This window comes from Fukomys damarensis, unplaced genomic scaffold, assembly GCF_012274545.1.
Source record: "Fukomys damarensis isolate Sample0158 unplaced genomic scaffold, DMR_v1.0_HiC HiC_scaffold_16, whole genome shotgun sequence".
Classification (NCBI taxonomy): Eukaryota; Metazoa; Chordata; class Mammalia; order Rodentia; family Bathyergidae; genus Fukomys; species Fukomys damarensis.
In genome coordinates this window covers 126,199,973-126,221,308 of record NW_022900928.1, presented here as the reverse complement: position 1 = coordinate 126,221,308, position 21,336 = coordinate 126,199,973, and the positions used below count along the sequence as shown (strand labels likewise).

The 21,336-nt window shown below is 37.0% G+C and overlaps 1 protein-coding gene across 22 annotated transcripts in view; it reads right to left on the bottom strand.

Annotated features, from left to right (window-relative positions):
* Positions 1-21,336, bottom strand: part of Mff (mitochondrial fission factor) — a 42,300-nt gene extending 20,964 nt beyond the window's left edge. For 4 of the 22 annotated variants that reach the window (XM_010611747.2, XM_010611743.1, XM_010611745.1 and 1 more), the window contains exons 1-8: positions 21,318-21,336; positions 18,253-18,362; positions 17,213-17,386; positions 16,000-16,220; positions 14,368-14,537; positions 8,496-8,587; positions 5,875-5,949; positions 698-856 (exon numbers count right to left, since the gene is read on the bottom strand). In XM_010611747.2, coding sequence (XP_010610049.1) covers positions 698-856; positions 5,875-5,949; positions 8,496-8,587; positions 14,368-14,537; positions 16,000-16,220; positions 17,213-17,250 — 755 coding nt within the window. In that variant the 5' untranslated portion in view covers positions 17,251-17,386; positions 18,253-18,362; positions 21,318-21,336. Of the gene's footprint in view, positions 1-697; positions 857-5,874; positions 5,950-8,495; positions 8,588-14,367; positions 14,538-15,999; positions 16,221-16,354; positions 16,430-17,212; positions 17,387-18,252; positions 18,363-21,317 lie in introns of those variants that run through there. The other 18 variants (XM_010611744.1, XM_010611746.1, XM_010611755.1 and 15 more) reach the window with 11 other exon arrangements.

Genomic DNA, 21,336 nt, shown 5'->3' with positions numbered 1-21,336 from the left:
AAAAAAAAAAAAAAAAAGAAGAAATTTCATCATTTAAAAAGACCAGTAATTAAGCAAGGACAAAAAGTATTTGGAAATGGTTGAAAAAAAATCTCTATAAACAAAGCAAAGAATACTATTAATGTCTTAACTAGATATTCAAAAGTGAGGTACGTTATCAATGCTGAAAGATATCAGTACTTTAAAAAAAGATAGCATCACCTGTGATTTTTTTTTTGAAGCCTAGAAATCTGTTCCTAAGAGGAAAGGAAAAAATGCACGTGCAGCTAAATGACATCTCCTGTTAAGACTTGCTGTATCAATCATATTGGTAACATAAGTGATAAAATCTAAAGACTTACTAAAGAAAATTAGTGCACTTCAGTCCAGCATCTTATACTCAATGCAGTATTAGCCCTCAGCATATCCCCAAAATGAAATCAAGTACTTAGACCAGGCCAGCAAAGTCTTAAAAAAAAAAAAAAAAATTACAGGAGCTAAGTATTCTTCTAACTGAGGGAGAGCTAATGTATAGTAGTCTTGTGAAATGTGAATTTTGGACAATAATTTCAAATTAAAAGAAAGCAAAGCAAGCCATTTCAAACCACAAAAAGAGACTAGAAAGTGCAAACATAAAAGGAAGACACCACAATCCTCCTACTAAGGAGCCAAAAAATACACAACACAAAGCTGGCAAGAGTCACAGATGGCCAATCACCTGCGGTTTTCATCCAGCACATCCAAGATCTGCTGGTAAGCCCTACGGGTAGAAGACTGGATAAGCGACAAAATGCCACGAGCAGAGGAAAGATTAGCTCCATCTTCAGGTAACATATGGGGAGGACAGACCCGAGCCTGTGGTGGCGATGGTGTCACACTGTTTACATAAGCACAGCAAATGAAGAGAAAAACACTCCAGTCAGATTCTTGTAAAACTTCAGCTGAGCAAACTTTTAATCTTAATTTTCCTGACCTCTTTTCTCAACATTCACTTTCCAAGAAAGTCAAATGAAAGTTAATAAGCATTTTGAATTGTTTAAAAAAACCACAGTGTAGCACATGTAACTTTGTAACTTCAAACATCAAAACAAATAAACAACATGGAAAAAAAACAATTTTGGTAGGGATGAGAATTACAGTAATGAAGGTATTCAACCTTTAGCTTTGGAGTGTGGTATATATTCCCATTCAGTGAACCAAACCGCTGAGAAACAACACTGCATTCAACTTATGGATAATCGGAAAAGCAGGGTAGAGAATTCTGGTATACAGGGGTCAAAATCTAAAACCCTGAAATGCCATTTCAGATACTTTACAAATAAAGACAATGACACAGCTGAGATAATGAGTAAATGACATTAAAGACACATCAAAGTCTCTGAAAACTAACAAAAAGTATTGGCATTATTTAATTATAGTAAAACATAGGATTTCCAGCTAAATGACTAAAACATGAAACTATTCCCAAAACTGGGCCTACAGTGAAAGGAGGGGATGCTTCTCCAATTATCAAAACAGCTGATACCACTTCTGGGCTTCTTGGTAAGAGGATCTTAATCAATCACTGTGTGTGTGAGCTGAGGCTCCACTGCCTGTGCTCCGGACAGCTGACCACATGTCAGCAATGTGTTACCGTCCTAACCTAAAGTTCAAGAGTCACCATTTCCTGAGAGCTGTTTAATACGAGAGCACAAGGAGCTATGTGAGGCATTTAACTGACGGACACACTGGCGTCTGGTTTGCTATCATAAGAAGACCACAACTGTGGGATGAGGGTTGAACATTCTCACTAGCAGGGCAAAGCAGATTAGGTTAAACTTAACCTTTCTGCACTACATTCAAAAGAATAAAAGCAGAGCACATGGTGAAGAATTGAAAAAAAAAAAAAAACCTTTTATTTGACTATGTGTTTTCTACTATAACATGGGCTGGAAACCACAATGTAAGATTTTTTTTTTTTTTTTTAAAGGACAGTTACTGTTATCTGGTAAGAGTCCCAGAGTCCTAGAAAATTTTAAAAACAAAATCTTCTCCAAAATTTTGTAACTTTTATTATCTTGATAACCTAAAGAGAAACATACAAAAAATATGAAAACTATGTCTTCTAAAGACTATTTAGAGAGAAAGTTCTAAGCCAAATCTTGACATATTCAGCAATTAAATCTACAGGAATTAGACCTCATGGTGTCAAATTTCCAGATACAGTCTGCTGGCCAGTAACCCTACATCTGGAATCTTATAAGCTGATCTATCAGCTGTCCCACAAGACTTGGCAAAACCTGTACTGGGCATCCTAGAAAAGCAAACAAAATAGAACAAAAAACCAAAACAGACCCCAGAGTGTCTGGAATACCAAGCCTACGTGCTAGTCTTATACTCAGAATTCTTTTTAAAACCTAAAGTTCTTGCTATCTTTGAGAATCCAAATTGAGATCCCAGAGGTAAGATTTTAAATGGCCACTTCTGTCAACATAGTGTGTATGTAACAAACAATTCATCTTATGCAGATCTTGACAGAGCTGCTGGTCTATCTGACTCAATTTACTTAAATTGTACACAACTAGTCCCTTTTCTCTGAATTGGGGGTTTAAATTGAACACTCTGCGCCTCACTTGATAGTAAATAAAGTAGCTACATACTGATTATTAAAGACTATAATAATCAATATTTAGAATTATAATCTTTTTTTTTTTTTTTTTTTGAGACAGGGTCTCATTACATAGTTCAGACTGCTCTGGAACTCACTGTGTAGCCCAGGCTGGCCTCAAACTCACAGCGATCCTCCTGCCTCAGCCTCCCAAGGGCTAGGATTACAGGTGTGTACCACGACGCCTGGCTAGAATTATAATCTTAAAGGAATGTCAATGAACTGAATCCAAATCTATCAATCAAGTTTGATGGATTTTTTTTTTGCCCATTAAAAATTAAAAGGAAAACCAGGCGTGGTGGTACATGCCTGTAATCTGTCTTTTTGGAGGCTGAGGCAGCATGATCAGAAGTTCAAAGGCAGCCTGGGCAACCTAGACCTTATTTTGAAATAAAATTAAGGGCAGGGATTCAGCTCACTGTTTCCGCCACCTGCCTCACAAGCACAGGGACTGGAGTTCGATCCCCAGTACGAGAGAGAGAGAGAGAGAGAGAGAGAGAGAGAGAGAGAGAGAGAGAGAGAGAGTTTTAAAAAGGAGTGGAGATTTGGTTCAGTGGTAGAACACTTGCCTAGTATGTGACGGCCCTACGTTTAAACACTGTCAAAAATTTAAAAATAAATAAAACAAGTCTCTTCCTTTGAGCAAAATCACTTTGCCAAAAACAATAAGGAATTCTTTATTTAAATTCCAAAATTATAAGTATTTTCTGTCCATACATAGGAAATGTAGTCATAAAGTAGCCACACATGAATTAACCTCAGATTAACAGTAAATAATTCTTTCGTGTGTATGTGGTACTGATACCCAGTCCTTCCCACTGAGTTGTTTTCTGAGTCCTCCTTATTTTATTTTTCTTAAGACAAGTTCACACTGTCATTAAATTGCTGAAGCTGGCTCAAACTTGCAATCCTCCTGCTTTAGCCTCCCAGAGTGCTGGGATTATAGGCATGCTGCCGCCATGCCAATTTGACAAACAATTCTTAAAACAGAATGAACAAAAGGCTGAATTGTGAAGCAACTTATATGCATACCGATAACTAATTTTAATATCAAATTACAGAGACATCAACTAATAACTTAAAAACATTAAAAAAACTTTAAGTCTGTGATTATATGAAAGTGGAATATGGTTATAAACACAACAACAACCAAAAAATCTCTTATATGATCCCCAGTTGTAACTTTTTTTTTTGGTACCAGGGATTGAACTCAGGTCTTTGAAATTGCAAGGCAGGCCACTGAACCGCTGAGCTAAATCCCTGGCCCCCCATTTGTAACTTAATAGAAGTATTTATATAAAGATAAAGGATGAAACTAAGTCCTTCAGCATTCACTGTCTGATGCTAGGAATCAAATCCAGGCCCTCATGCATGTGCCACAACTGCTCTGAGTTTCACCTCCAGCCCCTGAAATTAAATCTTTACCAATACCAGTAAAGGTATCTGGTCATCAAAAACCAAGTCAAAAGTGTACTTAGTTGTTTATCAAAAGAAATTAAAAATTTCAAAGATTAGTAATGAATTTTTTGTTCTTTTACATGGCAGTTTTCCATAAAATAGCAGAAACAGAAAGGAAAGGCATTTATAAACTGCTAACTCCCATGGGCAATTTGTATAGATTAAAGGTTCTTGATTTTTAACATTTATGTTTACCTACTTTGGAACTGAATTATTATATTCCAAGATGACTAAAACTACCCTAAAAAGTAGAAGCAATAAATAATTTAGCAAATTTTCTTTTTTTTTTAAACTTTAGGAGTCCTTTTACAAATGTTGCCAATTTAGAGACAAAGGAAAATAACCCCTTCTTTAGCAATCAATCCTTCACTAGTTAGAATGTCTTCAACTAGTATCAAGTGTGGAAGGAGTGATTTGAGAATTGGGTTTTGTCTCTGTCCATTCATATGTATACCCAACAAAGGTTTTGATTTTTTTTAGGTTTTTATTGTTTGAATTTGTAACTGAGGGCTGGGGATTTAGCTCAGTTGTTCCACTGCCTGTTTCAGAAGTGCAAGGTCCCAAGTATGATCCCCAGAATCAAAAACAAAACAAAACAAAAAACACAATATTGAATTTGTAAGTGAATTTCAAAAAATAAAAAAGCAGTATACTGTAAATGTACATATCACAATATTAGTGATTTAATAAAAATGCATTTTGATGAAAAACTTACCATGTTATAAAACAATCTTAAAATTTTTTAAACATAGGAGAAAAATTGTATAGAAAGCTGGGGCTTGCTATGTTATTTCATTAGTAGCTCTACCTCATGCTTACATGAAATCTTACTACAAGAGTTAACATTAGTTAATGCCATAACTAAAATTTAAATTGACCTGCATAATTACGTCATTACTAAGAGGCTTAAGTCCAGTACCTCTTGCCTGATAGTTTTTACAGGATTAATATTTCTCAAACTGTGAGGTTAACCTCTTCAGTGAGGCATCAACCACTCGCAAAAGCAGCATGAGCAAAACAGAAAAAAAGGCACGAACGTTTTCACAAAATACAAGCCCTATTAATTTCTCTCAGAATTTTAAATGGAGAAAACTAATTTGCTGTCATTATCAAAGGCAATTCACTAGCTCCTCGGAGTCTAAAGAGCTCAGCTAGAATAAAAGAAAAAAACTGGCTGTCAGTGTGGTTCCTTCTGCTGCTTAGGAACTACACCGCTGCTGAATTTTTACACCACGCACTAAGACATGCTTCCGCCCTACAGGGCAGTCATCCCCAGCCCCCGTCACACAGAGCAGCGGGCTTAGTGCTCTCAAAAAACTTAACACATCGCATATTTTTAATCTATGGAATTTTAAAAAAGGAAGGAAGGAAGAAAGAAAAACAACTTCAGGGATGAACCACAGTCAACACTCTATTCTTCTAGGTCAAATTAAAACAAGGAAATAATACTGTGCTGAAATATAAAAAGTGACTGGGGTTACTAAATTGGTTAAATTCAATCTATAGAAAATGAATACGCCACCCAAAGCAAAATAAAGAAAATGGAAAAGAATACTTCGTCCTTATGTGTAAAATACTCCATTTTCCTTCTATCAATGCCCAAAACCATATAAAATAAATTTTCTTAATAAAATATATGACAGTTTGAGAAATCCTGAAGTACTAAAAAGCCAAACAATAAGAGAATTAAGGTGTTATACTCCAGTTACATAGTGAAACAGATTAGTACTACATAAGCCTGCAAAATTAAAATGACTCCTTGTGAAAAGCAGAGCAGATAAAAATCTTACGTGTACTCCGGTGCTGAAATCGATGTCTGGAACCTTGAAATTTTATTTCTTGGGGCAGAATCTGATCTGTACCACCTTAAATAATAATTATGCTTCTTTTACATATTCAGCTTTCATAATACAAAGAAAAAGCTAGATATGATTCTGTCAGAATTAATTTTAGTGCCAAGAGGTAAAAACAAGCAATCCTACTACCTCTTCAAAGTAATTCATAAAACAAAGGCTACTGTCCCGGCTCCTCTTCTCATTTGCACTTGTAATATTAGAGCCACAGAAGAAAATAAAGTGTGGGTAGGCAAAGGTTCATGAATAATGATGCATAATAATCAATCACATTACAAAGGAAAGACTAAAGTAGGTCAAGACAGGAAGGGCTTAATAATTACTTTAGTAGGGGTAAATTACAGCTGTACTATATTACTAGTTTTTTCTTGACATACTAACAACCCTGATTACCTATGTTCAATTGTACAAAAATTCCTAGAATTAATGAGATGTAGTTCATTAAAGTTCAATTATAAATTGCAAAATTAACAATGGGAAAAGGCAAGGGTTCTTTCCTAATATAAAGATAGTAAGTATCTCACAACATAAATAACAAATATATAGCAAATATAGAAAAAATATAGCAAATAGATCACTTAACAAAAAGCATGATTAGGTATCTCACTGTGAAAATGTATAATGTAATCATATTATTTCGTGTTTTTAAAAATTTTCATTAGTACATGTTTGCAGCACATTTACATTCCTTGTGTGGAGCTGGCACGCGCATACAATCCCATCTTAATTCTTCCCTTTCCCTCCTCTTTTCTTCCCTCCAGCCATCTCTTGATCTCCTTCCCATTTGAGAAAGTTCTATCTCCCTACCGCCTATTGTCTATCTTTTATTTTAAAAATTAGGTTCTCAAAACATGAGATTTTCATTTTCTTAAACATTTACAAAGGCTATTTGAAAGGAAAAAAAAAAAAAAAAGGAAAAGCAATATTAATTAGCACTGTTAACTTTTTCTGTCACAAAGAACTAGTCAGGACCTAAACAGTAAGTCACATCTTTATATAGCAGAGAAGTTTACTAGAAGAAACCTTTGCTGCCTTAAAAGAATATTACAAGCTAAAAACTTTAGATGTTCAATTTAATCTACCTTAGCCATAAACTGTGTGGCTTTTTCACTATGTATATTTGGAAATATTCTGAAAAAATGAATTTCATGGGTGTATTAATTTCACATCTGCCAACCTTCAGGAAAACCATAAAAATTTATATATAATCCTTCAGAGTAAGTGTAATTGCTCAATTGCTTTAGGAGACATTTCAAGATTCTCCAAGAAATCAGAGCAGTTAATAGTTTTCCCTTGCACCTAACATGTGAATGGAATTTCAATGGAGTAAACAAATTTAAAGTTAAGCTGTTAAGTTCACTGACTGACTGAAACGCAAACCAAGGATAAAATATATGAAAAATTTCTCCTTTTATCTTGCATATTAAAGCCCCTGCCCCTATCAAAGTCCCTTTTGTACCTCTATACTCTTTAGTCAGACCCAAACTAGAACTTAACATGCTATAATATAAACAGTCTCACTTATTGTGATCTAATTATTTTGTATATGGAAGTCAAACATTGTGCTTTCACAGTTCCCAGAAAAACTAACATGATGCTTGACATCACATACATGAAAGCTGACCAAAAATTAGTAAGAAAGAAAAATCTACGTAAACAAGCTAAATGATCTATTTTTTTTAAAGCAGCACTGCCAGTGATTTAAGATTAAAAATTCTGACCAGTTTTCCAGAGATATTTTATTTGTAAAAAGTAATTAATTTAAAGCCAGGTATGGTAGCCCATGTTTCTTCTTGGGAGGCGGGAAGATTGCTGCAACTTCGAGACCAGCCTGGGCTACACAGTGAGCTCAAGGCCAGCCTGAACTACAAAGATGGCCTCAAAAACAAAAAGAAAAACAAATGTATTGCTTTTAATAAAATAAAAAGTACTTGCCTTATCTGAAACATGCTACAATAGCTTTAAGATTAGTGATAATATAAACAAATGAGAAGAAAGGATTTAAACAAATAGTTCTTTAAACAACATTATGTGTAGTTTTTAAAAATAAAAGGGACCTAATAATTCAACAAGCAGTAGGTAGAGAAAGCTAAAAACTAGGCATGGAAAGGAAGCTAACTTTCAGTCATCCACACTATACTGTTTATCAAGGTTCGCTAGAGACACAGGTGGCTGGAAAAGGCTGGTTTACAATCTAACGAGGTTAAAATTTCAAAGTGAAGCCGTCTTATTTTGTTTTCTTTTTCAATCTACATGCCAAACATTTTTAAGACTGCATATAACTGAGCAGTTACATTTATCAATTTGTCTTTAAGTATACTTTAAAGAAGATTCCCTAGAGAAACAAATCAGACTTAGAAATACACAGAAAATAACATTACTGAAAAATTTTCACAACTGACAAAATGGCCAGACTATATAAAGTACTGCAAAAATGTACCGATGATGTATATGTAAAACAAATTTCAAAAACTGTGACAAGTTATTTAGAAAAATATGTGTACAGATAACATGCCAACAAACTTACAAGGAAGACAGTGCTCAGTGGTTCTACTCACATAGAATCATTTCGGACCAGCTGTCCATTTTGGCGAACAGCATTTTCACTCATAGAGCGTTCTCTTTTTAGCCTGCCAACTGCACGGATCTGCTAAGGCACAAAGAAAAGGAACAGAAAATACTCTTAGTTGTCTAGTAGCTGCTTTGCATCAAAGGAACCTTAGTCCAAGGCTACCCAGAAATAAATTAAAAGGAACCAAGAAAAAGCAATCAAGCATTAGCACCTGGCATGTGTATTAGAGACAGACTTGTCAAAAAACTAAACAAGACACCTTAGTTATTTTAATGTGGGTACACTAAGGAACATCTGTTTACTTTTAGATAAAAGCTATTCTGGTTTCTTAAGTCTCAGTTTACTTGGCACAACTGTAGTCATTCTCAGCATCTGCAGGGGATTGATCCAGAAACCCCCAGATGCCTAAACAGTGGGATGCTAAATTACTTTATATAAAAAAGCAGAGGATCCTTATGCACACGCTCCGGTACATTACACCACCTCTGGCTCACCAACAACACCAAACACAATATAATGTAAATGCTCTGTAAAAAGCTGCTTTACCCTCATACTTAGGGAATACTGGCAAGAAAAAGAAAGATGGTACTTGTTCAATACAGACGCAAGCACTGTGAGCCTAACTGCATAGCTTATGAGGCGAATAATGCTCAACAATGGATGCTGAAGGGAGACTAAAGGAGGGTCTGTAAAAAAATTTTTTTCTCCTAAAAACAGAACAATCAGTTAGAAGCCTACTACATGAGCCTTTTAAGGTTAATCCCAAAATCAAAATTACTATTAAGCAAATATATGTAAAACTTAACCGCTCCATAATCAAGTATTATTTTACTTATGCACAGTGAACAATACTGGGTTGGTTGGTGAGACGCCGACAGATACTTGCCTACTCAGACTTCCTGCATAGTTGGGGTTGCTTTCCCTTAAGTACAACAGCTTTTCCAAATATAGTAGGGTTAACATGACTTGTCTATTAAATCAGAATCATTCCTACCACCAAGTGGTGAGAAATACGATGAAGAGCAAGAAATGATGAAAGACAAATATATCTCCACATGGCCCTGAAGCTTGAGAATCTCAAGGTGAGTGCTACCTTCACCATGTGAAATCTGATGAAAACATTTTAACAGGGATGCTAACTTTGACATTATTGCCACGCTCTAATTTCAAAGAATTCAGGGCATATTAAAATCCCCTTCTATGTGCTTATACGCTAAGTTATATTTGATTGTTCACAGTTGTTCCTTTGGACAGCTGTTTACTGGTTCTCTATTCTGCAACAAGACTTCCTCCTCTTTAAGAATGCGTTCACAGGCCTTAGTATTTCCCTTCATACTTCTGGTTTTCCATGGAACTTTTATTGAAGAGGGAAAAAAATGAGTTAAGGTGTACTGAACAACTTGGATAAACATCCTGTCCTTTTAAAATATCCTCACTGTCCAAAATTTAAAATAACTAGCAGTTGGGAGAACAGTTGAGTCAGTGATTACAGGTTATGGGACAGAAACGTGGGACAATGTGTCACAGGGAAGACCCATGCCTGTGATATGGTACCAAACTGTAACTGTAAAAGAACGTAACTACATGTCAAAGAATCTTCCACGGATCAAGGTGCACAGTATAAAATCATACAAGCTCTTCTTTCTCACTTCTCTCCAGACCTTTTTTTTTTGGTACCATAGATCCAACTCGGGACCTTGCGCTTGCAAGGCTGGAAGCGGAACAGCTGAGCTAAATCCCCAGCCCTCTCACTTCTCTCGACTTTATTGTTTGTGCTCCTCATTTCAATCCTAGCTCCTCTTCTCACAGTTAAGAAGACAAGGGAGCTAAGCAAACCAACACCAAATTGTGATCAGACTCATATCCATCAGATTCTTGGGTTTTCTGAGTTACTGCAATACCCCGTTAAGTGTCTGGGGAGCCTTCTGCATTTGTTCTGGGCTGTGTCGCATAGCTAAGTGACTCATTACATTTTATAGCTATGCTCTTTGGCTTCTAGTCCTCAAGGTTGTCATTTAAGCTGAACTGGCCATCACAGAGCACTAACAACCATCTTCTGCTTTACAACAGGATTACTAAGTCTAGAGTTTTCTGTTAGATAATCACAGCTTTTGTGTCACCCTTCAGCTTCTAAGGCTCTGGCTTTCTAAGTGCAATCTCTGATAAACTTGGAGAACCGAGCTCTGGCCATAGATTGTACATGGATGCTGTAGAATCTGGCATCCTCTGGATGCCGTTTGAGAACTTCTGTACATGGCTTCTGAAAATAACTCATCGCCTTTGCCCTTCTCTTCCAGAATCAAGTCAAGGTTTATACAGGTCAAATATCTGGCTCCTTCCCAGTCATCCCTGACTGTTGCTATTTCTTGGGTATATCTGGAGTTTGGCGTTCTTCCTAATATTATAGAAATGGACAGCACTCTAGTACTTCTTTTTTGAAGTAGTTGCCAATTTGGGCCAAAGAGCTTAGAACCTGTCTTTTAGAGCCCATTTTCTCTTACTGTATCAATGGATTTCTCACAAGGCTCTAGGCATTTACTGTAGCCGAGCTTTCAAAACATCTGCTACTGACTGAGATAATGGTGGAGTTCAAATCTTCAGGCTTAGTCACACTGCTCAAGGCCATTTTAAATCTTTTGGCATCCCTATCCAATTCTTTTTCTTCATAGTTCCTCCTTCTCATCCTCTGGAAGATTCTCTCTCCCTGGCTCCAGCTGAGACCCCTTTCTGAGAGGAGGCAGCATCAGTGCCACAGCCTTCCCATTCACACTGCTGGATGTGCCGCAAGAACCCTAAGAGTTGTCACAATCTGGGTGTTTTATAGTTTCATGTCCAGTTCATGTGGCTTACTGCATAGCTGATTTATAATTCCCTGTAGGAAGAATTGGCAAGCAATGTTCTTGCCCTAGAACTACTTTCCATATATGGGTACAGATCAGATATACTGAAAGAGTTTATGCATTTCTGCTCCAACCTCCAAGTTCTACAAACTTCCACTGAGCCAGGGGATTATCTGTATCATGTTTTCAGCCCTCTTCGTAGGCTTACTTGGATTCATCCAGCCCATTTAAGTTTTTTATTTTGGTACCAGGTAATCAAACTTGTGTCCTTGTACTTGCGAGGCAGGCAGCAGTACCACTGAGCTAAATCCCCAGCCCCCATTTAAGAATTTAAATGAAGTTGCTCTCTGTACTAAAATATGCATAATATCCAATTCCCAATTTTAACCATTTTTAGATGTATAATTCAGGGCATTCAGTGTGATTACAATGCTGTGCCTCCATGGCATTTTTATTACCCAAATGAAAGCCCACAATGATTATGCAGTCACTCTTGCCTTCTCTTTCAATTCCTGGCAACCACTAATTTGCTGTCTCTACGGATTCTGTTTCGTGACACAGAATAATATGACATATGTATGGCCTTTTCTGTTTGATTCTTCAACTTAGCATGTTTTCAAGGTTCATCCATGTTTTACCATGTATCAGTACTTTATTCCTTTTTGTTGTTACAATCACTGTACAAACATATCACATTTTGTTTATCCACTTATCAGGTGATGGACATTTCCACTGTTTCCATTTTTCAGTTACTGGAAATACCACCACCCACCCACTACCCAGGACCTTGTGCTTGCAAGGCAGGCAGCTGTACCACTGAGCTAAATCCCTGGCCCATGGACAGCTTTGATTGATCGTCATGACTTAAGAGGATGCACCTGGCATCGTGTAGTTGGCTATCATGAAAGCTGTTAAACATTCTACAGTGCAAAAGAGCAACTCTCACCACAACCAAGAGTCCTCCAGTTCAAAATGTCAATAGTGCCGAGGTTGAGAAATCCTTGCTTTTGATTGGCACAGAGCAGATCGTTCCAGGGAACTCACTTACAGAGCCTGAGTAACATCTGAATCAACGTTACCAATTACTCAGGACCTTATTGTCCTTCCACATCAGCCCATTTCTAGCAGCTGCAAAAACTCAGGCTCCCTCCTCTGCTCAATGGTTGGTCAATCTTTTCAGATCTGCCCTTCTACAAACTTGAAGTACAAGCTATCATCTTTCTTTCTTCTGGTTGTACTAAGGCCTGTGTACTGAGTTACACCACCCTCCCCTCTTTTATTTCGAGACAGGATCTCAGTAAATCACTAAATTGCCTAGCTTGGCTAGAATTTGTGATTCTCCTGTTTTAGCCACCAAGGCCGGCTTGCTTTCCTTTTAATAGTTAGCTGATATTAATCTCAGAAAATCCTTTCTTGTGCATCAAGATTTGGTTCCAGCTATAGAATTTGAATATTTTTATAAAACTATTTATACATATTGGGCTTTTAATATGAACTTTCTAAATAAGTTTATGTACTTGGCATTATTTTTATCTTTGTTTATAGATAGCTCTTAGAATTGTTAAATAACTTGACCAAAATTATGTGCTAAGTGGCAAGACAGATGTTCAAATTTTGGTCAAATTCTCAACATAAGAGTTTTTTGTTCTAGTGCTACACACTCTAGGCATTTATTACATTTGACTAAATAACACAAATAATGCAAAAGTGAATCCCAAATAGTCTCTTATGGTAATCTTGTCAAAACTTTTCTTTGTTTAGTTTTAAAGTAATCATTTAGGAAAGTTCTTGGCTTGTTTTTAATTTGTCATTTGCACTGGGTAGGCAAGTGTCTTAAAACAGAGGGAGCAGCTACATCTAAAAAAAAAAAACAAACCAATAAACAGCCAAGAAAGAATCTCTCTCCTGGCAGAATTCTTAACTCTGGGAGCTGGGAAGCAGGACTCCTAACTGGGAGAATGCTGCGACACTCTGTGCTTTATGTAGCCATCTTCACAACTTCCATTACTCTATGCAATTAAAGAACTTTGCATCTGTCAGCTGGTGCTTTTCCCTTACACCTCTGTCCTGCTGTGGTGAGGCAGAGTAAACTTTCCAAGAGTGAGAACTATTGGCATTCAACCTTATGCTACCTACAGTGTTTACACAGAAGTTCAAAAAATGGTTTAAGTAAGTTTGCAAGGATCTTGATGTCTTGTGTCGAAATACTCAACTTCTATGCTTTTCACTAAGCAAAGTGCCTAGGATGTTCAAACTGGCACTCAGGAACATTTTATACCTCAATTACTTCAGCAGAAAATTCAGAATCTAAAAAACAGCAATACCTCCAACTAGAAAGTTGCTTTGCCCTAGCTTATATGACAGCTTAACCCTCTTTGGAAAGGACTAGGTGAAAAATGGAAAGGGACATCACAGACTCAGTATTAATAAAAAACATGTTTGCACATTGTCTTATACCACCCTCATGACAATATGTCAGAAGTTCAGAAGTGTAATGAAAAAGAGGCCACTACAGAAATTATCAAGAAAAAAGCTTCTAAAGACTGTTTTTGAGTAACCAGCAGAGGCAAGATTTGAACTCAACCAGTAACAACTTATTAGTCCATGTGGCTATATTCAGGTCAACAGGGGTATTAATGGTACTTGTGATGCAGCAGCTAACTTGGTAGAAACATTTTATTCAGTAGCAAGAGTGGGTACTATCTGCCAGACTAACTTTGTAACAAAATGATGCATTTATTTCCTCCTATTGCAAGACTTCTCAATTTTCTCTGCGTTACTTAAAATATAGTCATACATACACATCTTTAAGTTTGCACACATATTTTTTACAAAATTTTCATTTTGATGCATAATAGCATAATTATTTACATAATTTATAAATCATATAGTAAGCAATATTCCAGGTAGAAAGCTTCCATTACATAATACTAGTGATATGTTTCATTGACTCTTAACTCCTTTTTTAACTTTTGATTATACTCTTTCAAACTTAACAGATGTTAAAATTCTACTTACTTCATCATTTTGAGGGGTTGCAGGAGGTCTTTCTAAGTCCAGAAAATCTAGTGGTCTTTCACTTAGTGTAAGTACACGAGGTGGTGTTTTTAGTGCCAGAGGTTTTAAAGGAGTTGACTGAATAAGGTCAAGGTCTGCTGGTCTTGAAAATGAAATGTCTTCATTATTTCCTAGAAGGAAAAACAAAAAACAATTTCAATAACAATAACAAAAAAGGGAGACTTTTTAAAAAAGTAGTTTTGTTAAAATGCATTTATCTTCTTTCACTTTTATATTATAACCTATGCAACAGCATTTGATTCTTTGAAACTATCTTTTTAGCTGGGCATAGTGGTCTATGCCTATAATGCCAGCACTCTGGGAGGCTGAGGCAAAAGGATTACAAGTTTGAGCCCAGCCTGAGGAACTTTAGAATTCAGCAAGACTCTGTCTCAAAACTACATTTTCAGCTTAAGAACTGGTATTTCACTAACATTCAACACTGTGGTACACGTATTAAAAAGAAATTACATAATACAGATACATGACAAAACCAAACCAAAACTGGTATCCAGATATATAAAAAAAAAAACTCAACACCCAATTTTTCAAATTGGCAAAACATCTGAATTAGATACTTCAAATGGCCAAGATATACAAATGACCAAAAGCACATGAATGGATGCTCAGAATTATTATCAGGGAAATATAATTATAAATCACAAGGAAACACCATTATATGCCCACCTGAACAACTAAAACAGAGATTGACAAATACAAACCTAGCAAAGATGTGAGGCAAATGAAACTTTGATGGAAATGTAATGGTATAAAAATTTGGAGAGTAAATTGCCATTATTTGAAAAAGTTAAATTTATAACCCAGTGATTTTACTTATAAAGACATATGTCCTCCTAAAGACTTGTATATGAATATTCATAGCAGCTTTACTCCTAAGATCTCCCAAAAGGAAGTAACTCAAATGGCCACCAACAGGTAAATAGATAAACACATTAATGCTATCCACCCAGTAGGATATTACTCAGTATAAAACGGAATGAGCAACTGATATACATAACAATATGGAATAACCCCCCAAACAGTACACTGAGCAAAAGGAGCCAAAGCAGGGTACACTGTATTGTTTCACTTATATAAAGTTCTAAGGAAGACAAATCTAGCCTCTGGTTATAGAAAGGAAACTATGCTTCCTAGAGCTGAAGGGTAGGAACTCACATAAGAAGCACAAGGGAACCTTTTGGGGCAGTGTTCTGTATCCTGACTGTAATGGTACATGACTGCACACCTCTGTCAAAACTCATGAAAGGTACACTTAATTTTTTTTTTTTGGTACCAGGGATTGAACTTGGGACCTTGTTCTTGTGAAGCAGGTGATGGAACCACTGAGCTAATACCCACTCCTGATAGGTACACTTTAAAATGTGCATATTTTATGTGTTAAAACTTCAACAATTTGTTTAATTATTTTTAACTGCTTAAAATTTCAACCATTTTAAAGAATAGAACTTCTGAAAATGTAAGCTGCATTTCCCAATTCCTTCTCTAAATAGCATTTTTTAAATCCCCAAAGGATTCATAAAGATATATAAAATACAGATGTAGTAGACAAATTCTTAAGCAAACATGAAATACCTGCTACAACAATCCTCTCTGGAACTTGCATTATCACACTAGCAGTTGGAACTCCTTCTTGGAACCCTTGCTCCAGGTCAGCATTTGGTGGTGCTACTTTTAATTTTTCCGGAACCCTCATTCGCTGACTAATACCTTCGGTGTATTCCATTTCATACTGAATTCGACTGATTTCTGCCATCTCAGCAGCAGTGGGAGAAGGAAACGCTGCCACACTAACCCTGTGGGGGGAAAATGTTAAGACCGGGATGACTGAGTGTCAGAATGTCAAGTCTCCTCTCTGCTGTGATGTTAGAATACCTTATGATAGAAGAAGCAGAAGGAAGCTTCACATTTGCAAGTACTGAATACATACCAAAAAATGAAAGATTGAAGAAAATGGTTTCTCCAACATGTTTTCTTACTTAATAGCTGAAATTAGCTGAGACTACTGCTTAGAAACAAATTTAAAAATTATTGTAGAATCACAACATACATGTGTGCGTGCAAGTGTGCACGCACACACACACACACACACACACAACACTCTCTCTCTCTCTGCATAAACAGATATACATGCTGCTTATAACTCAAAAATGCCTGAAAGAAAATTTAAATTAAAAATGCTTAATCAGGGCCTGAGGGTTTAGCTCACTGAAGGAGCACTTGCCTAGCATGCACAGGATGTGGGATGGATTCCCAGTACTGAAAACAAAAAACTTTACTACTTGAGAGAAAGCTGCTTGGACTTTACAAAAATGAAATTAAAAATAGCATCATGCATGAAAAGCCTTTAAATGATGAAAACCAGACTCAAAAGGTAAATATGGTTAATTCTAAATTTTTAAACAAGATGCAACCCCCTTAAAATCATAAACTACAAATTAAAACCTCTTACTGAACATATATTTGATGACAGATACAATATCAAATATATAATTTGTATTAAATCCTTGACATGCATTTTTGAAGAGTTAAAAGTTTTACATTATTAATTTATTACATATGTATCTGTTTTAAGCATCAAAAGCCTTTGGAATAAAGACAGCATAAATGCACCCAGTAACGTAAACTGGAGAGAAATTCACAATCTCAGGGAAATGCAGTGAAAACACGCTGCCCCAAAATACAAAATAAAAAGCATGAAAGAGCATGGTAGGCCTACGGCAACAGCTTTCAAGCCAATGTCTCTCAAACCTGTAATACCAGCTCAACTGAAAAAAATGTCACTGACCTTCCTAGTGGTGTGTCACTGCTTGTTCTTTTACTCATTTTAATACAGTAAAGACACGCCTACAATAGCTATTAAAACACTGCTACCCTGCAGTTCAGTTTACTTTACATAACAATTCCCCTACAGATCTGAACTTTTTTGGAGGTGTACATAACACGGACACTGCTTTTCCAGCTGTAAGAAAGAAAGAATAAAAATCAGTATTTCAACAATTTATTTCATGTGAAAACTATGATTAAAGGTAAATATCTATATAAATTTGTTTTTGGATTTGAACATAACTTGGGACTTGATCTGAGAAACTAATTTTTAAATCTCTCCTAAACAGTTATTCCACAGTACCTCAAAAATCAAAGATGCCCGTAAGAAACAGTCACTGTTTTATGATTTTTTGCAAACAGGATAAAGAAAAACTCTATTAAATGTTTATATGAATGTGATGTCAAGTTAGAAAAAAACCAATACTGCCTTAAAAGTCCTCTAATCACATAATTCTGAATGGAAAAAAAAAACTTCACTTTTTAAGACTAAATACAAATGACAAAATCATTTAGAGAATGCAAAGGATAAAAATAAATGAATTTGAGGTAGCCTAAAACTAATGTGTAAGTTTCCTAAAAAGAAAATGAACATTAAAAATCAAATTATACTATTCAATAAAAGATATTTATGTATATATACATTAAAGACAATAAAAAATCAAAGAGCATCAAAGTCTTGGGATCAAACTGGGGACACTACGCTTCTGAGGCAAGTGGTGGAGCTGCTGAGCTAAATCACCAGCTCCCAATGTCTTAATCACAGCTGGGGTTAGTCCTTTATCTCCACATCACAGGTGTACTTCACACAGTGAATCTCACCTGAGACGCTAGGGAGAATTCTTGGAGCCCACTTACTGAGCTAAGTTTTGACAACTGATTTGATATGGACTGCTAACTAGCTTCTTTTATTCTTTATCAAAATGTCTGAATTTCATGGATTTGGAGTGCAGATGGTTTAAAGACTAAGAAAACAGAGCCAAAAGAGAACATTTTACTCACAGATGTGTACCAAGTACCGCTTGGTGTTGGCACTATCTGTTCCTGGGCTTCATATTAAATCCTGAACCTGCTTCACTGTGCATCAGCTATACTTAGAGCCGTTTCTGTCCCTATGAAAAAAAGGGGACAACTGAGAAAGTAGAGGATACAAATATTACAGATTCAGATGGAAATTCTCCAAATGATAAAAGTCACAAAGATACACAACTCTATACCAGAGTCCCTCCTGAGCAACTTAGCAAAACACTATCTCAAAATAAAAAAATAAGTAAGAGGGTCTGGGGTTGCAGCTCAGTGGCAGTGCGCTTAGGTATGATCCCAAGTACCAAGTAAGTTTAGTCCCACAGCCAGGGCCTTGTTCATTATGTAAGCCAACGTCTACCACTGTTTCTCATTTGTATTTGGAAAAATGTAGTGGATGAAAATGTTTAATACTTACAAAAGAGACATAAACATATGGATTATTTTCATTTACTTAAAATGTTTTTTTAAATTGAACCAGTTAAAAATGCATGGGATACAAAGTACCTAAGAATATGGAGAAAATGGCGGTGCATGCACTTGGGAGGTTGAGGCAGGAGGATCACTGTGAATTGGAGGCCACTCTGGGCTACACAGTGGTTTCAAGGCCGTAGCAAGACCTTGTCTCAAAAAACCAAACCAAACCAAAACACAAAGAATACAGAGAAAATGAAGTGTCCCATCATTTTTATTAAGTCACTCAGCTCCCCATAGGCAGCCTCCATTACGTCTTTGTGCATCCTTCTACATGAAATACTCCTCAAACAGCGTTTGTATCTGAAGCATAGTAAAAGCTTATATTCAGAAGAGCACTGAAAAGAAATACCTTTTAAAAAATTAAAACACTGGGACATTATAAACTGAAGTTTTATAATGCAAAGGACATAAAGTGCTAGAACATTGTTTCTTTGAAATGTGCCAATTTCCACATTCTCCTCACTGTATTTTTTTCTTCTAACTTTTGACTAGCATAGCCCAAGGGTCTCATCATTTCATTCTATACCAACATCTTTTCTTAGAATTTTCTGAATTTGCAAAGAATGAAGGATTTAGAATACAAAGGTGGATACTGAAGACAACCTCTAGAAAAGGCCCAAGTATCCCATAGTTGAATTACCTAAATTTAAAAAGCAAATGGAACTTTTGCATTAAAATTTAACACCACTGTTTCAATTACTGGGCTTTCTTTTTTTCTTAAATAAAAAGATCAGAATCTAATTATTTTTATCCCTTAACTGGACTATGGCACCTTGGTTAGTAGCTTTTAGCAATAAATCAACTTCTCATTTGAAGTTAACGTATTAATTCTAGAAGTTTAGAATCTACAAGGCAACCTGTGCATGATCCTGTTACATAACCAACAGGACAAAAATCCTCCTCAGAGTCATTGCAAACTTCAGATTTCTACCTTTTCTAAGCTCCGTGGTCCCCAAATGTCGCAATATTTACCAACTATGGGTTTTCCCCTGTAATTTACAATACATTTACTCTAGATTATATTTTATTGCTTCAATTTGATTTTTTAAATAAATTTACTTCAAAAGGAAATTTTACATTATTACCTTAAACCATGGACTCGGTGTACATAAATATAAGTAATAAAAACATAACTATCACAAAAAAACCCATCCACATACCACCTATATATAGTTCAGTCACACATTACTGGTGGAAAATGTACCGATGTGGGACATGGATTCAAGCCCAACTTTCTACAGCAGAACAATGAGACCCAGAGAGCCTAGAACGTCCCAGAAAACAATTTTGATCAAATTGATTGTGGCAGCAAAAATTTATATTAATTCTCTAATTACAACAGAAAAAGCCTAGTTCTGTAACACTTATCGTCTGGGTGTAGTTCAAGGTTTTTATCTAGGTCATTCTGTTACAGTCCTTTCTAAACCACTATAACTTAAAGAATGAGTGTATTGGAAAAACAGGGCTGAAGCGATCCCAGGTTATTTTTCAAGAAAGGTTACTGAAAACTTTTGAGAAGTATCTATTAACCACAGAAAAGTTTCAACACCAGCAGGAAGGTGCGCTACAGCTAAACTTCGTAATCCTAAAATGGGGCAGCTCTATCAGGCAGGAAGGGGGACAACAGACCATTTCCTTTGGAAAAAATAGTAACACCAATTCACAAGTCTTTGAAACCACAAAGACAGCAGCCCCCCCAAACCATTTAATGGCATGGGAAAACCACCTAAATACAATTTAAATCGTCCTAATGTCCCCAAGGGTTTTTCTTTGGGGATATCATTAGTCAAGGAGAATGAAATCGAGGCAGCAAGAAATTTTTCTGCCAGTGGAGGCGGACACAAACGTTTTTCGCCCAGAGGAGGGGAAAAAACCATTCGGGATCCTTCTAAGTCTCCCGGTGGGAGGCCTGCACACAACTGATTCGGTATTTGGCAAAGCTTTCCTTTTTCAGCCTCATCCCCAGCAATGAAAAGACGCCACTACTTCTGAAAAGGTGCTCTGTCCCGGAGAATGCCGCTCGTTCTAACACGGTGGGAAGCAGCTGGGGTCTTCTTCTGCCGTCGGAGCGGGGTCCCTCGTCCTACAGACGAAGGTCGGGGCTCCGGGGACGAGGGATCCCCGTTCGCGACGGCACCGAGGGGCCGCGCCTGCAACCCCGCCGGCCTTTCTTTTGCAGCACGCATCTTTCCCAAAAGGCTCCACTTGAGCACGGCAGGTTCAAGGTCATGCTGTAAGGTGTCAGGGCCAACTCGGGCGGGCGGGGAGGGAAGACGACTCCTCCCGCCGCTCAAACCCCGAGCTCGTTTTCGGCCACTAAAACCCGAATTTATTCTCCAAACCAACTGCCCAACTAGAAAGGGAGGCGAGGCTAGCCCCAAACACTTCCAGGGCAGGTGCTTCTCCCCGGAAGCCGAGGGCTCGGCGGGTCCTGAGCAAAAAAGGCCGCGGCAGACTGCGAGCCCCGGGGTCGCGACTTAGCGGCGACAGCTCGGGGTCACTGCCCGGCGGTAGGCCCGGAGGCCGGCCCCGGTGACAGTTTCGGGTCGGGAAGGGTCAGCACTCACCCCCGGGCCCTCTGGAGAG